The sequence below is a fragment of the Siniperca chuatsi genome, linkage group LG9 (assembly GCF_020085105.1).
Source record: "Siniperca chuatsi isolate FFG_IHB_CAS linkage group LG9, ASM2008510v1, whole genome shotgun sequence".
Lineage (NCBI taxonomy): Eukaryota > Metazoa > Chordata > Actinopteri > Centrarchiformes > Sinipercidae > Siniperca > Siniperca chuatsi.
Window position 1 is genome coordinate 2,956,284 of NC_058050.1, and position 15,723 is coordinate 2,972,006.

Genomic DNA, 15,723 nt, shown 5'->3' on the forward strand with positions numbered 1-15,723 from the left:
ACAAAGTACAAAGTGCTTCACAACAAGAAAAATAAAATAATAATTATATAAATAATAATAATTTTTTGGCAAGAGTCAATACGCATATTTGAATATGGAGTGAGGAGCCTATCTCTAAATGTCCTAAAAAACTCTATCAGGAAGCCATCAGGTCCCAGGACTTTCCCTAATTGCACATGGTCCATTGCCTTTAGGATTTCATTTGTTGTGATGTTTTCATCAAGCTTTTCTTTTAAATCTTCTACTAACCCCACCTCATAGCAGAGAATAAGAATCAAAACAGCACCGCACAGGTAACCCATTTTCTGTTGGCTAAGAGTACGTCTCTCTACTACAGTATCTACCCCCTTAACCCTGCTTTCCTCCAGATCATATATAAATGTTACGAAACAATTCACAAAAAATAAAATAATTAATTGAGCAGTAATATTTTATTTTAATCTAAACAGATCCGCAACAGAAAGAAAGAGGAAAAAAGGAAAAGAAACCCTGAACTAAACACTCCCTTTCACTGTCTCTCACACACACACCTAACTCTCTGTGGTCATTGATATTTTGAGAGCCCAGTATATCATCATCAAAAGCAAAGCTTATTTCTAGGAACAAAGGATGTATGAGATACAATTCATCATAATCACACTTCATCAATAAGCAGTTCATTCAGTATACAGTCACTGCAGCACTTGTAAATGTGCTATCTTACACTGTTTTAATTTTATCTGCTGTTCTTGAACTGTCTAAAGACAAAAACAGACCAAGTTCAGTTGGGGCTGGACCGGTACATCAGGCATGCGTTCATCAGGTTTTCAATATCCTACCCGCCAGGCAACTCCAACTCTCGAACAAAGTTCTCAGCTGCAGTTAGAGTATTAAATATTGTTGTGGTGCCTTTATATTGAACTCGAAGTCTGGCAGGATGTAGTATGGAGTATGTTATTCCTTTTCCCCTCAGTTTCTGTTTCACACGGTCATATTCCTTTCTTTTGCTCAGTACGTCAGGGCTGTAATGGGGGGGGGGGCTTTTGTGGTGTTGTAGTAAAGAGCTTTTTTCTCACGTGCCAAGCAGAGGATTCCTTCCTTGGCTCTTATGCTTTGAAGACGAATGAAGACAATTCTCTGGGAAGCGGTGCAGCCACATGTTGCTCCAGGCAACAAAAGCAACCAGGTCCCGCTTCTCGACGCCCTCGGGAAGCCTCACCAGGCATAAGTTTGCCCTTCTCATTTCATCTTCTCTTTCTTAGTTTTTACATTTCAACATGGCAACTTCTTTCTCAAGTGTTGCAATGGTGGCTGTGGCACTTAGCGCTGACCCTTTGTTGAATCTCCTCGATTTGTTCTTCCAATGTTGTCATGGAGATTTAAATGTTCATTAGTTGACTTTGCACATGGCCAATTTTAGAGTCAATGTGTCGGTGCCATTATCTTGTTTTATGAAAAAAAAACAAGATAATGACTCTTTCTCCTTTAGTTCGGCATGATCATGAGGACTTTCTTTTTTCTAAGCTTAATTCTTATATTTTGCTCAGCATTGCAAATTGTTTATTTTAAAAAGACAAGCCTAAACACGATGACTCACTCAGCAGCAGCCATCCTGAAGCACCTCCAGTCAGATGGCTGAGAGGAATACTGCTGCGCTACTTTAGTGGGAGAAGACTGTGGGAATATGAGGCAAATGTTCAAAAATTAAGATTTCTCACTAAAACACATGCTGGTTGGTGGATCAGATACATGCCGAATTAAACACAGACTCATAACACTGTTAAATCACCATCTATCACGTGTGAGTGTGAGACAGTATTTGAGTTTTTTCGGCTGTTACCAAAGTAACTAACCGGTTTGTGCTGGAGAGACAGTATATGCGCAGATGGTAAGAAACAGGTTTTTTGACAGCAAGGTTTCTTTTGTTTATTTCAATGATTACAACACGGATTTGTTGTTCACAATGTAGCATTATCAGGGAACAATGTTGCGTGTTCCCTGGACTCATCAACAGTGAGTTTACTGCGTCCTTTTGGATTTTAACATCATAGACGAAGGACGCATACCTAGCAACATCACTGCCTTCATATGATCTGCTGTGCTGTGCCAAATTAGACCCATCAACGTATCTTTTCCCGCAGATAATGCAAATCTACGGCTTTTTACCAGCGTGGGCTCTTTTAATGTGCACGTTCAAGCCACCACTCTGTCTAAAAGATCTCTTGCATGTTTTACAAGTATATGGCTTCTCACCTGTGTGGATTGTCATGTGTGTTTTCAATGCTGAAGTGTCACAGAATCTTTTCCCGCAGGTCTTGCAAATGTACGGCTTCTCACCAGTGTGGGCTCTTCTCATGTGGACTATCAAGTGACCACTCTGTCTAAAAGATCTCCTGCATGTTTTACAAGTATATGGCTTCTCACCTGTGTGGATTGTCATGTGTATTTTCAATGCTGAACTGTCGCAGAATCTTTTCCTGCAGGTCTTGCAAAAGTGCGGCTTCTCACTTGTGTGTTCTCTTCTCATGTGGACTTTTAACTGACAGCTAAATCTGAAATCTTTCCCACATGTTTCGCAAGTGTATGGTTTCTCACCTGTGTGGATTCTTATATGTGTTTTCCACGCTGACATGTCACGGAATCTTTTCCCACAGGTCTTACAAAGGTACGGCTTCTCACCTGTGTGTTCTCTTCTCATGTGGACTTTCAAGTGACCGCTAACTCTGAATTCTTTCCCACATGTTTCACAAGTATATGGTTTCTCACCTGTGTGGATTGTCATGTGTGTTTTCAATGCTGAAATGTCAAAGAATCTTTTCCCGCAGGTCTTGCAAAGGTGCGGCTTCTCACCTGTGTGGGTTCTTCTCACGTGGACTTTTAAGTGACTACTAACTCTAAAATCTTTCCCACATGTTTTGCAACAATATGGCTTCTCACCTGTGTGGATTCTTATGTGACTTCTCAATTTTGACATTTCACTGAATCTTTTCCCGCAGGTCTTGCAAAGGTACGGCTTCTCACCTGTGTGGGTTCTCATGTGGACTTTCAAGTTACTGCTACTTTTTAAATCTTTCCCACATGTTTTGCAAGAATATGGCTTCTCATCCGTGTGGATTCTTATATGAGCGGTCAAATCTGATGTCTGACTGAATCTTTTTCCACAGCTGCTGCAAGAATATGGCTTCTCAGCTGTGTGGGTTCTCATGTGTGCCTGCAGTTTTGACTTGTACTTAAAATCTTTTCCACATGCGTCACATTTTAAAGACTTTTTACCTGCGTGAGGATTACGGTGAATCTCTGACATGGTAGACTTGTGTACATTGTTACTGTGGCTTCTGCGTTTGCGATCTGGATTCTTTTGTTTTGGCTCTGCATCTCTAGTTGATCCTGAGTCTTCATGCTTGCCTCCTTTCTGATCTTGGCTCTCAGCTACATGACAGTCGTGAGAGACGAGCTGGTGGTCACTTGCACCGGTTCTGGTTCACTGCGGTCACTTTCCTCGTAAGCAGGAGTCAACATAAAGGTATCAGTCTCCTGCTTCAGTACAAGCTGCTCTCCCTCCTGCCTGCTACAGAGTTCCTCCTGTTCCTCTTTAATCTGTGGAGGCTCTGGGTCCTCTTGGTCCAGACTGGAGTTCCTCTCCTGAATACAGAGCTGCTGGTCAGCGAGAACCTCCTCCTCCTTACAGACATGTTGCTGTGGGAGCTCTGGAGGGACAGAGAACAACAGGAATAGGACACTACTGTGATGGTAAAGGAAAATCAGAATCAGAAATACTTTATTGATCCCCGAGGGGAAACTCTTTTGTTAGAGCAGCTCACTGTCACGTCAGTGCACACAGGAATAGAAGTACTAGCAAAAAATATAATACACTATAATACAGGTCAGAAAATAAATTAAGTACCAAGTGGGTTTACCGGTTGATGATAATAATATGGTATAAGGTAATGGTGCATGAACTGTCAAGTTAAGTGTAGCTTATTTAAGGTTATAATGAGACGGAGGATATTGCACAGCAGTAATAGAGGGATGAGTAATATCAATATCAATAAATCAATAGGGAATTTTAAACTAAAATATTGCACAGGAGTATTACACAGAATATTGCACAATTATGTCAAGTAGATGATGCAGATGTTTGACATGCGAGGAAATGAGTACCTGTATATATTTAAACAATTTGAATTACATATATCAATCGAAATCCTCTGTTTTATGTTACTAAAATAATGACGTTTTACACACCTATCCTGTGTAACTTTATTTCGGGTTTCCAAACGATATCCAGCAGTCTGCGCTGACGGCAGATCTCTTCCTCGTACTCGACGATAGTTTTTCTAAAAACTCCGAATATTTCTTCGGCAGCAGCAGTTAGTCGCTCGATGATGAACTCTCTCAAACACTCAACTGAAGACATTGTTGCTTAGTTACAAATGAAATAATTAGCGGCGATGCGAATACAATAACACCTTCCAGCGAATTCAAAACATGCAGCTAACGCTAGCGCTTGTATTGTTTACTTCCGCTGGATGTCACACATTTAAGTTCCGACAGTGGAAGCGCGGGAGCTTTAAGTTCCGCTTTCAACTGCCGGCATTTTATTCAAAACTTGTGTTTATTTTCAGTATATGTACATCTACCTCGCTTTATGTCAAGGTAATTTGGTGCTCTTTTCTGAACTACTATCTCAACTCCTTCTTCTTTTATGTTTATTGGCGGTTGGTATGCCCCCTCGTGGTAGCAACTTCCGGTTATGGTGCCTTCCGGACACATACATACTCAATCACACACACACACACACACACACACACACACACACACACACACACAGCCTATATACAGTACTTATGATCACACACACATACGTACTAATCACACACATATATACATACTCAAGCACAAACATAAATACATTCTGACACACACACACACACAACATGTATTCTCACATTCATATACATACATACTGAAATGCACTCATATACTCATACTCATACAGACATATTCTCATGTGTATGTATGTATGTGTTTATGTATATACACAGTATACTGTATATATTTATGCATGCCTGTATGTATGTACATGCATGTATATACTGTATGTATGTACAGTAATTAATATATATATATATATATATATATATATATATATATATATATATATATATATATATATATATATATATATATATACATATATATATATATACATATATATATATATATATATATATATATATGTATGAGAGTGTGTATGTATGTGCAAGTGCTTTGTATCGGTATATACTGTATAATGTGTAAGTGAAGTATTACATTTTGGCCTAGGCGGCCAATTCTACATCCATTTACGGCGGACTGTGGGAGTGGAAATGAGGCTTGTGGATGTTCGCCCAGTTCCACAAAGATTAAGATTTATAAAACAGAGCAAGGTATACGGGTATGCAGGTATGCAGCTTTATAAATGTGATGAAAAGAATGCATCTGCAAATGAGTTTTATGCATCTGGCCACAGGTGAGTGAATATTGGACATTAGAGGGCAGAAATACAATTCCAGTGCAATTCTAATGTTGCTGAGAATTGTTTGCTGACCAACAAGTCAGCGGTATGTTTCTGTTGAGTTTGTTTTGGAATTATTCTGCCGCCCCTTTGATATAAAAGATCTTTGTCATACTCATGCTCTACCTCATAGGCCGCACTTTTTTATTTTCTTGCTGTTGTAAATGATAAAGATGGCGACAATCTTCAAAACCTCCCTTCAAAAACCCAAGGGTGGCGTCACAGATGTCACGTCCATGTCATTATTAAAGTCAAGTGACGCGTGATTTCTGGAAATTGCAGAGCATTTATAGTTTACAATTGAATCTGAGGCTACTCTTTCAAATGACTTTATTTTTTAACCCCTCTGACAATAATGGGACAATAATTACAAAATCAAATGGTGAAGCAAAGCTTTGTGCAAACCCAAACAACTTTATTTTAAAGTCCATAAAGATCCAAATAAGGCTCTGTTTTTTGGGGGGAACAGGTATAATATGTTGCACAAGACATCTAAAATATACTAAGTTGGAATAATGGCACAGCAATGAAAATCTTGACTATTTCATTCAGTGTAAAACAAGGTGATGGAAGAGATACCGATACAGAATAAATATATGATATTGTTACAGAGTATTTCTGACTTCTAACTTTCTCAATCTAAATAGCAACTTCAGGAAAATGTAAGAGGAAAATCAGGATCCAAGCGGTTTAAAATAAATCTATTCTCATCGAATACAGACATACAGTGCCGTGCAGTAAAAGCGAATTTTTCAGACAAGCTACGTTAGACATATTCCTTAGATGTCCTCTGACAGATGACAGCTGCCTGAATCATTATAAACTGATCAGTGAAACAGGATGCTGCATTCAAGGCAACATAAAAATGTTACTGTGCAATGCCTTTTGGTGCAAAACAAAACTCAGTAATGGAACGGATATCTATCAAAGATCAAAAGAAAGTGCTAAGTTTCTAGTGGTCAGAGGGACTGGAAACACTGCTGTATAAATGAGCACAGAGATACGTATCCTCCACCCACACAACAGCAGTACATCATGCAGGTTATGCATCTCAGTGAATGTGAAATCAGTAACTGAGTGTTGTGATACTTTCAGCTTGTCTCTGCCATTTTTAACTCGTGCTGTGTGGTCCTCGTGTTCACCTTAAGTGTAACCTTCCAGTGTGTGTGTCGGATCATGACTTGGCTTACTGGACCTGCGGTGCTGTTGTTGGTGACTTTGTGTGTGTCGTCCGCCCAGGAGAGAGGTTAGTAAACAACTTTACACGTTCTTTGTTTTCTTGATACAAGATGCAGCCTAGAGTAGAGCTACATGTGAAGATTACTTTGCTGCAGTATATATTTGCTGCGCACTGTCCCTGCCAAATAAACATGACAATAAATAAGAAACAAATGCATATTGAAGGATGTATCTTAGGTTGAAAACGTTTCTGTAAACTTCATGAAATATTTGCAGACAAAAGCCTCAGTGTAGCAGCATATACTTCTATGCTTTCCATGTAAGGATCCACATTAACTTCATCCATACATTTACAGTAACCTGTTGCGCTTTTAATTGATTTAATAAGTAACAAAACAAGGAGAGAGCATAAAATATTAGAGAAAACATAAAGATGCAACAATCAGAAGTGACTCAATTTGCTGCTGTAAATACTTGCTGGTTTCTGGGGAAAATCCTCTGCAGGACAAAAAGTGATGCACAAGTTTCCAGTTTGAGTGAAAAAAGAACAAGAGCTGGGTCACCAAACACTCAAACTGCATCAGCAACATTTTAAAGGAAGAAGACACAACAGTCCAGCCCACCTTGTTAGATTAATAGGTGATCTCTAAGAAGTCCAGTGTCCACTGCAGAGAACACAGTGCAACATAAGGCAAACTTATTTTAAAAACTAAAAACAGAATCTGTCCTATTGCCTCTTTTAATAGCTCTTGTCTACTTTAGCTCACACAACTCAGCAGTGTCTCCAACCCAGTAAACCCAAAATCCAGCATAGAGCGGCTGAGTGAATGTGGTCTGGACTTTGTGAAGGAGAGTCATGGTTTCAGAGATGCTGTAGAAGGACAGAGTTCCTGCCTTGTGATCCAGGTACACTCCTACTCTGGAGGACTGAGGGCCTGAGAGTAAAGTTCTGATATTGTTATGTCTGAAATAATAAGTAATGTCGAAACATCCTAACGCCCAAGACTTGTCATTGTTTCCAAAACCACTTTCACTCCCTGTTCTGCTGATGTCCTTGTATGCAACAGCTACTGAAACTCCCCCACTGCTTCTCTCCACCTCCCAGTAACACCGTCCAGTCAGACTCTCTCTACTGAGGACCTGAAGCCAGTCAGTGAATCTGTCTGGGTGACTAGAATATAATTGCTTTTCTCTCCTTACTGTTGCTTTTCTGTCCCCTTCAGATAACGACAGCCAGGCGTTAATTGTGTTGGGATTCAGTGTGATTTGACGGGTGTATTGTAAGAATTCATCTCTGGTCTTGGGCTCTGGTTGTGGCAGTAAAACATCTACATCAATGACTTTTAGTGAGATCTTCGCCCATTCCTCATTGAGAATATCCTGTAGTTTATCTTGGGCCTCTGATACAGCCTCTATCACATCTTCAAAGTATCGCAGAGGCTGGATCTTTAAGCTGGGTGAGTCTGTAGATTCACTGAGATGTGACAGCACAGGGTAATTAAGTAGGAAATGGATGTGATCAGTGTGCGAGACCTCCTCCAGCTCCGCATCCTTCCTCCTCAGTTCAGCGATCTCCTCCTCCAGCTTCTCCTCAAGCTCTTTGGCCCGACTAACTTCGATTTTATGCTGGGATCTGATTAGTTCCTTCACAGCAGAGCTTCTTTTCTCCATGAGACGGATCAGCTCAATGAAGATCTTCTCGCTGTCCTCTACTGCTTTATCAGCAGAGCGATTGATCGCCTCCACCTCCTGCTGAAGCACCTTCACATCTTTCTCTCTGTCCTGGATTCTCTGCTGGATTTTTTGCCGACTCATCCCAAGCTGCCTCTGCTTCTCGTTCCTTTCTACTGTAGCTGAGACTGTGTCGTGGCCTTTATGTCCATCCATGGTGCACAAAATACATATGGTCTGCTGATCAGTACGGCAGAAAATCTTCATCATCTCATCATGATGAGAGCAAAATTTCTCCTGCAGATTTTTGGAGGGTTCAATCAGCTTGTGTTTTTCAAAGGCAGGGGATTCATAGTGAGGCTGAAGGTGGAGCTCACAATAAGAGACCCGGCACACCACACAGGACTTGAGGGCTTTCAGCTTTCTCCTAGTGCAGAAATCACAGGCAACATCTCCAGGTGTGGCATAGTAGTGATCAGCTAGAGCAGCTTGAAGTCTTGTCTTCTTTAGCGCTTCCACTAAATCAGCAAACATGGCACTTTTCACCAGGACAGGCCTCTGTGTGAAGGTCTGTTTGCAGTGAGGGCAGCTGTAGATTTTCTTTGGATCCTCTTCATCCCAGCGGCTTTTAAGACAGCTCATGCAGTAGCTGTGCCCACAGGGAATTGTCACCGGATCCTTCAGGAGATCCAGACAGATAGAACAGCAGAGTTTTTCCTGGTCTAGCTGCAGCGCCATTTCACTTCACAATAAATGTGAAAGTAAAACACAATGTGAATATTAAATAGACTCCCCGAGAAGGAAGTGGGAGTGGTGGTCAGGTTTCGCAACATTCCAGTAAGAGGAGCGGTTTCAGAGACCTGCCGTGTATTTAGTCCTTGTTTACTCAATGGTTTACAATGGAGCCTCAGAGAAAGTTGATAGAAAGCAGATTCACTTAGGAAACACTGTTCAGCTCAGTTTTCAGTTGGCAAATAAGGTTCTCCCGTTGGGTGCAGCAGGTCTCAGATATTGTTAGGCGTCCATTGTTTCACTCTTTTCTTTTTGTAGTTTTTTGATACCTAAGCAGCTCTGTTATGCGTGTAGTTAGAAAAAGTTGATGAAATAAAGGAGGAAGGAAATATAATCCCAATTTACATGATAATAATCAGACTGATTTGCCAATTTGATTTCACTTTATTATTTAGTCTGACATGGTATTCACATTAGCTGTTTTCTGTGTAGGATGGGGGCAAATGGCAACCTGACAATGATGAAGACTTTCTATATAGTTTCTGCTCCTGGCCAAGAAAAAAATCGGGCACAAAACCGCAACTTGTGTGTCTTTCTACGTTTTCTTTGTACATATACTGGATGTGAGAGTGATACAAATCCTCTCATCTAACTCTCGGCAAGAAAGTAATCAAATGTATTTCCCAAAATGTTAGTTAGTAAATCAATGAGTTTATGTGACCAAAGTGGAAACTGCCTAATAACTTTTGGTTTTTCTTTCACATTGTTTCCTTTTGTGCTCCAGTTGAGGTTCGTTACCAACAGAAAAACATCACTACTGCCAGAGGCTCATCGGTCAAACTATCCTGCGAGGCATATTATGACTTCGAGCACTGCGGTCTGCTGCATGTTGTATGGTGTCATAAAAATGTTGAGCTGACTAACCCCAGCAAGTACTTCACTACAGTAAACGAGACAGTCTCTAATGACAACTTTAGACTCAGACATGTCGTGACAGAGATTCTCAACCTGACAGAGGACCACAATGAATTTCAATGCAAGGCTAAATGTAACAGTGGAGAAACAGCAATGGGACATTTCATCCAGATCACTGTCAAAGGTATTGCCGTCATCAAGGAGGAAAATTATATTAACTCATTACATTAACATGAAATGTTGTATTCATGGTCCCCAGAGTCCTGAATCCTACCCACTTTCTTTATCGTGGCTTCTCACTTCATTCTTTCAGCGATTTATCAGTTAAATGCAAAACAGCCATTTTATGCTGTACATGCACACTGATGCCTTGTTCTGCTCTATGTCCTCTTGCAGGTTGATCAACTGACTGAGTTGGCTCTGTTCACAAAGGATTAAAATGTTCCAACAAGTTTAAGTGCACCAGGCTATATTTTCCAAAAGCATCTTGAGACAAACCTCATCTTTGTTCTGTTTTAAGTGAATGAAATCAGTTGAACAACGATGAAGTTTCACAAAGGTTTATTCCAAAGCAACATTTTGTTTTGTCTTTTTGATGTTTCGCCATCTATTGTAACTGCTTTAGTGGCCTTTGCTCAGCAGATTAAAGATCTACAATATGACTCTGTCCCAATATTTAAAGACATTACATTAAGGGTGGGCAATATGATGATGATTGTTATTATTGCAAAACAATATACATTTGTCAACCATCAGAGATGTTTTGGTATGTATTAGGTTGTATTGTGTTGTGGATATTGGGTTTTTGTAAGATTTTTGCATAAATGCAATGAAGTACTTTCGTTGTTAAGTTTCTAATTTGCTGGATTAGCAAAAAAAAACAAACTGTGTTCCTGTGTCTGGGTATCTTATCCATTTACAATATCTCCTTTGATTTTCCCGAAAATGTATTATATCACATACAGGTATAGTATAGTACAGTACAGGTACATACAGGATTTTATTCACATTACCCACCCCTAATTTACATTGGGACAAAGACAGCATTGCCAAAATAATCAGTTTCTGTGCCCAAAGTCAAAATAATGTCATTAAAATTTGGAAATTTTCATGGCACTGAACTAGAGATTGTCAAGATTGTTTTGGGAAACAAAGCCCTGCACACATTTCTAAAGTGAAGGCTGAAAAACCAAGGAACCCAGTCTGACAACTTCTGCAACAAAGATTCAACTGAACAAACAAAACCGTCAAGTATCACAAGCATAATAGCTGATTGTGTCAAGGTGTGAAACGCCACTGACACTATCAACATCTAAACTTTGTGTCAAGGCTGCAAATTGTTAGTAGCACTGTAAGCAGTCTGCCCTCTGTCACAGTCTGTCTTGTTCTCTCCAGTCACTCCTCTTCACTCTGCACTCCCTCACCTGAGTATTAATTCCCAGCACCTGTCACCCATCGCACACCTGCACGTAATCAGCCACTCCACTCACCTATATAACCCAGCTCCTCACTACAGTCAGTGTCTGGTCTCGTTAATGCCACAGGACAGAACGCTAGTTCCCCTGACTTTGTTAACGCCTTGGACTCTATCTACCTGTACGGATAATACCACATACCCCCAGTACCCAGTATCTCTTCTCCGGTTCCTACGTGCTCCTGTCCTCAGAGTCATTCTCTTCGGCTCCAGTCTCCGTGAGTCTCCAGGCCTCCGTGAGTTCTTCTCTCCAGCTCTGGGTCCCTTGTGTCTCTCTTCAGCCGTGAGTGTTTCTCCAGTCTCCTAACCCGTGTGGATCTTCTCCTTTGTGCTCCGCCACCTCCATTCAAGAGACTGTATACTTCCCTCCATTCCCGATCTTCGCACCTGTGTTAAAATAAACTATACTATACCTGCCTTGTGTCTCCGGCCAGTTCTGTCCGTAACACCCTCATATAATTTACTTCTCACTATTGTTTTTTTAAGGGCTGAACAACCCCAACTAGAGAGTACAAAGCCACATCTGTAGAAGTAACAGCAGCAAGAATTAACCTAAACTATGTAGTGATTTATAAAATGGTCAGGTACAACCACAGTCAGATTTTTTTAAATCACATTCAACAATGCTGATAATCTCCATAAAGCACGGAAGTCCTTACTTTATTAGAATCAGTTGCTCTGTTAATTTTGATTGTTAACCAAGATCTGCTGTGCATTCAACTGCTTTTTGTTCTTTGTACAAATCATTTAATTCAGCACACAAGCACTGAGTGCAACGGTTGAAAAGCCATAAAAACTGAGATAGTTGCATTGCTCTGTCATATCCATCAAGAATAAACTTGCAGATGTGAAACCATTTCACATACATTTGTTTTTCATCACACTAGTGGAGGGCTGTACTAGCCAAACCACAGGACAGGAAACTGCATCGGTTAGAGCGGATTGTTTCGAAACCACGTTTAAAGTACTGTGCACAGTCAGATTAAAAAGGAATACCACACATCATATAATCCCGTGTCATGGTTAGGGGTTTTTGAACTGTGTAAAAAGACATCTGAGTACAGTTAGTTTAAACTACAGAATTCTGTTTGATAAACGTTTTGTCCCTGATGTGAGAAGAGTTTGTAGCTTTGCAGGTAAGGAGATAACAGTAGATAAAGTAAAATTTGTGATTAGAATAATCATTTTAGCCATACTAGCGGCGTGGCTCTAGGGATGGCAATGTCAGTCTGTTGGTCCACCACTTTGGTCCAGACTGAAATATCTCAACACCTATTGGATGGGTTGGCATGAAACATTAATTTTAATTTAAAATTCAATTTGTTTCCTCTAGTGCCACCAGCAGGTCAAGGTTTCACTTATTCATATATATATATTAACATCTACCATTGGATTGGCACCACGTTTGGTTCAGATATTCCTTTTTTCCCAGATGATGATGAATCATAATGACTTTGGCGATCCCCTGACTTCCTTTTCAGTCTTTTACCAAAATATCTTGACAACAATTGGATGACTTGCTTTGAAATTTGGTTCAGACATGGTCCCCAAAAGATGAATTGTTTTAACTGTTGTGATCTTAGTCACTGTGAGCATGTTAGCATGCTGATGTTAGCACAAAGCCCCGCTGTGCCTAAGTACAGCCTCACTGAGCCGATAGCATGGCTGTAGACTCCTAAACTGGAACTGTGGGCATAAGCGAACACACACAGGTGTCGTTCTGACACGTTAGCGTGTGTGTTTCTTTTATACTTGTATGGATTGAGGGTATAACATTGTGTCAACTAGAAAGCAGTGTCATGTTTAGCAAACCACAATGTAAAGAAAACATAGAAGAAATCAGGAAATGGAAATCAGTTTCACCCCAGTTTAAACAAACCAATACATTCCTTGAAACAAACATAATAATTTGGATTTATCAACATAAAAGGATGGGACTATGACAAAATGTGCAACAATATTAAGTTCCTTGACGAGAATTTAGTTTGCTATGCTCTGCTAGAAAATCCTTTGTGGTAATACCATACCATGTGAAGAAATGGAGAAACCTTCCCGACAGGCTCACGCACTACATGTTGAGATTTTTGAGGTGTGCTCATTGGCTCCTCTGCAAGCTGACCCATGGTTATCAATAATAATAATAATAAAACTTTATTTATAGAGCACTTATCAAAACAAAGTACAAAGTGCTTCACAACAAGAAAAATAAAATAACACAGTGAATGACGAAATATAAAGAAATAAAACACATGAAATACAGAAAAGCAATAAAATAAACAGTAAAATAAACAGCCAGTTCAGGTAAAATCAGGATATGCTTTTAGATAAAAATGTGTTTTGAGACGAGACTTAAACGAAGACACTGACTCAGACAACCTAATTTCTTGGGCAAGTTGTTCCAGAGCCTCGGTGCCCTGATAGCAAAAGCTCTGTCCCCTTAGTTTTCATCCTGGACTCAGGAACAGACAGGAGACCCCTGCCCGAAGATCTCAAACTACGTGAAGGTTCATAAGGGATTACAAGGTCTAAAATATAATCTGGGGCCAGGCCATGAAGAGCCTTAAAAGTAATCAACAAGATCTTAAAATCAATCCTAAAACCAACAGGGAGCCAGTGTAAAGAGGCTAAAACAGGTGTTATGTGGTCGTACTTCTTGGTCCTGGTTAAAAGCCTAGCAGCTGAGTTTTGTACAGTCTGCAGTCGTGTCAGAGTTTTTTGATTAAGACAAGTGAACAGGCTGTCACAATAATCAAGGCGTGAGGAGATAAAAGCATGCACAACAGTTTCTGCATCACTAAGATTTAAAATAGCGGTTCCACATAACACCCTTCTCTGCATAGGTTCACAAAGACTTTTCCATGTACCTCCGCAGAAGCATAATTCCTGCTTTAGTTAGTGTTTTCCTATACATTCTCCCATGCTGATAATGTCTTGTGAATAAAGCGCCTAAAATTAAAGTAGTGCTTGTTTGGCAGGAGATCCCTCGTAACTTCTTCAGTTACAGGGGATCTCGTCAACAGTTTAGTAAGCCTGGACAACAAGGCTTTGTCACTGGTAAACATCAACAACACTCTCAAAGCTAGTACACAGAGAAGACTCAAAATAGTAACATCAGGGTTTTAATCTAAACCTGCCCCACAAGACAATGATTATAAAAAACAACAAATACCAAAAATACAAAACACAGATTTTAACTGTAGCTATACATAATGGCAAACATTTTAAAACAAAGCTCTTTTGCTTTTTTGACACACCTACGTTTAATGTGATTTCCAATATGTTTACTATATAAAATCCTTCATAACATGTTGAAAATGCACTTGGTCAAACTCTTATCAAATATAAAATTCCGTTTCTAAGACGTGCTGAGAAGTACTGTCGACTCGCTGCTTCCTGAGTTTCTCTCGACATAATATTTTCACCTTTTTTTTTCCATTTGTGCGTTTCTGTGGAAAGATTTGTCCCCGTAGTTAACAGTGGGTGACACACTAACTAAACAGGAAGCCATATTTGGAGCATGTTGCAAGACCACAGTGGTCTTATTTACAATAACAGTACCATGCACGCTGTGCTATAAAGATACATGGTATTATGCTATATTAAAAAGGTAAATACTGTGTGATGAGTGTTGTGAAAAAGTAAATAATTCCTTCTTCAGTCAATTTCTATTGTCATTCATGTATAAAAGGCCTTAAAGTTTCCAGACTTAACCACTGACAGTCACAATAACCTTCACCTGCTTGATCCAGTAGGATAAATGGGGTTTGGCTGTACAATCTCATTTTCTAATCAACATTCGGCCTTTGTGTAGCAATGTTTACAAATCACATGAACCCTGATGGCTTCCTGCTCAACAGACATGCTGCTTGTTGGTGTTTGTGCTTCAAAAGGCAAAAGTTTTACACCTTCCCCAAGGTGATCAACCTTATATTCTTGTCAAATCCTTTGCTTCACATGGGACCCTGCTAATGGATGGTTGTGGCAACATTATTTTCTACTTTTATTCACTGGCATTTTGAAAGCCTCGTATCCAGTGGATGTCTCTTCCAATAAATGAAATCTAACTTTATGCCAGTACAAACCAAAATTTATGAGAAAGCACCGGAAGTCACAAAGCTAGTAAAACTTTATGGTTAACATTAAAGGTTTAATTACTGAATCTTTCCAATATTTCTTCTAATTTTTCACCTTTCAATTAATTGTTACTCCAGAATCA

At 39.8% G+C, this 15,723-nt stretch overlaps 2 protein-coding genes across 2 annotated transcripts; both read right to left on the reverse strand.

Moving 5' to 3' along the window:
* Nucleotides 1–412: 412 nt before the first annotated feature.
* LOC122882272 (zinc finger protein 229-like) lies at nt 413–4,530 on the reverse strand. The gene is made up of 2 exons (XM_044209491.1): nt 4,225–4,530; nt 413–3,686 (listed from the first exon to the last, which is right to left on the reverse strand). The coding sequence occupies exon 2, from the start codon at nt 3,281–3,283 to the stop codon at nt 2,132–2,134; it is 1,152 nt and encodes a 383-aa protein (XP_044065426.1). The 5' UTR covers nt 3,284–3,686; nt 4,225–4,530; the 3' UTR covers nt 413–2,131.
* Nucleotides 4,531–7,078: 2,548 nt separating this feature from the next.
* Nucleotides 7,079–9,150, reverse strand: LOC122882267 (E3 ubiquitin/ISG15 ligase TRIM25-like). Its single transcript, XM_044209481.1, has one exon. The coding sequence runs from the start codon at nt 9,122–9,124 to the stop codon at nt 7,469–7,471; it is 1,656 nt and encodes a 551-aa protein (XP_044065416.1). The 5' UTR covers nt 9,125–9,150; the 3' UTR covers nt 7,079–7,468.
* Between the last annotated feature and the right edge of the window lie 6,573 nt (nt 9,151–15,723).

Coding starts and splice junctions, on each gene's coding strand:
- LOC122882272 (XM_044209491.1), bottom strand. CDS start 3,283: ATGTCAGAGATTCACCGTAATCCTCACGCAGGTAAAAAGTCTTTAAAA.
- LOC122882267 (XM_044209481.1), bottom strand. CDS start 9,124: ATGGCGCTGCAGCTAGACCAGGAAAAACTCTGCTGTTCTATCTGTCTG.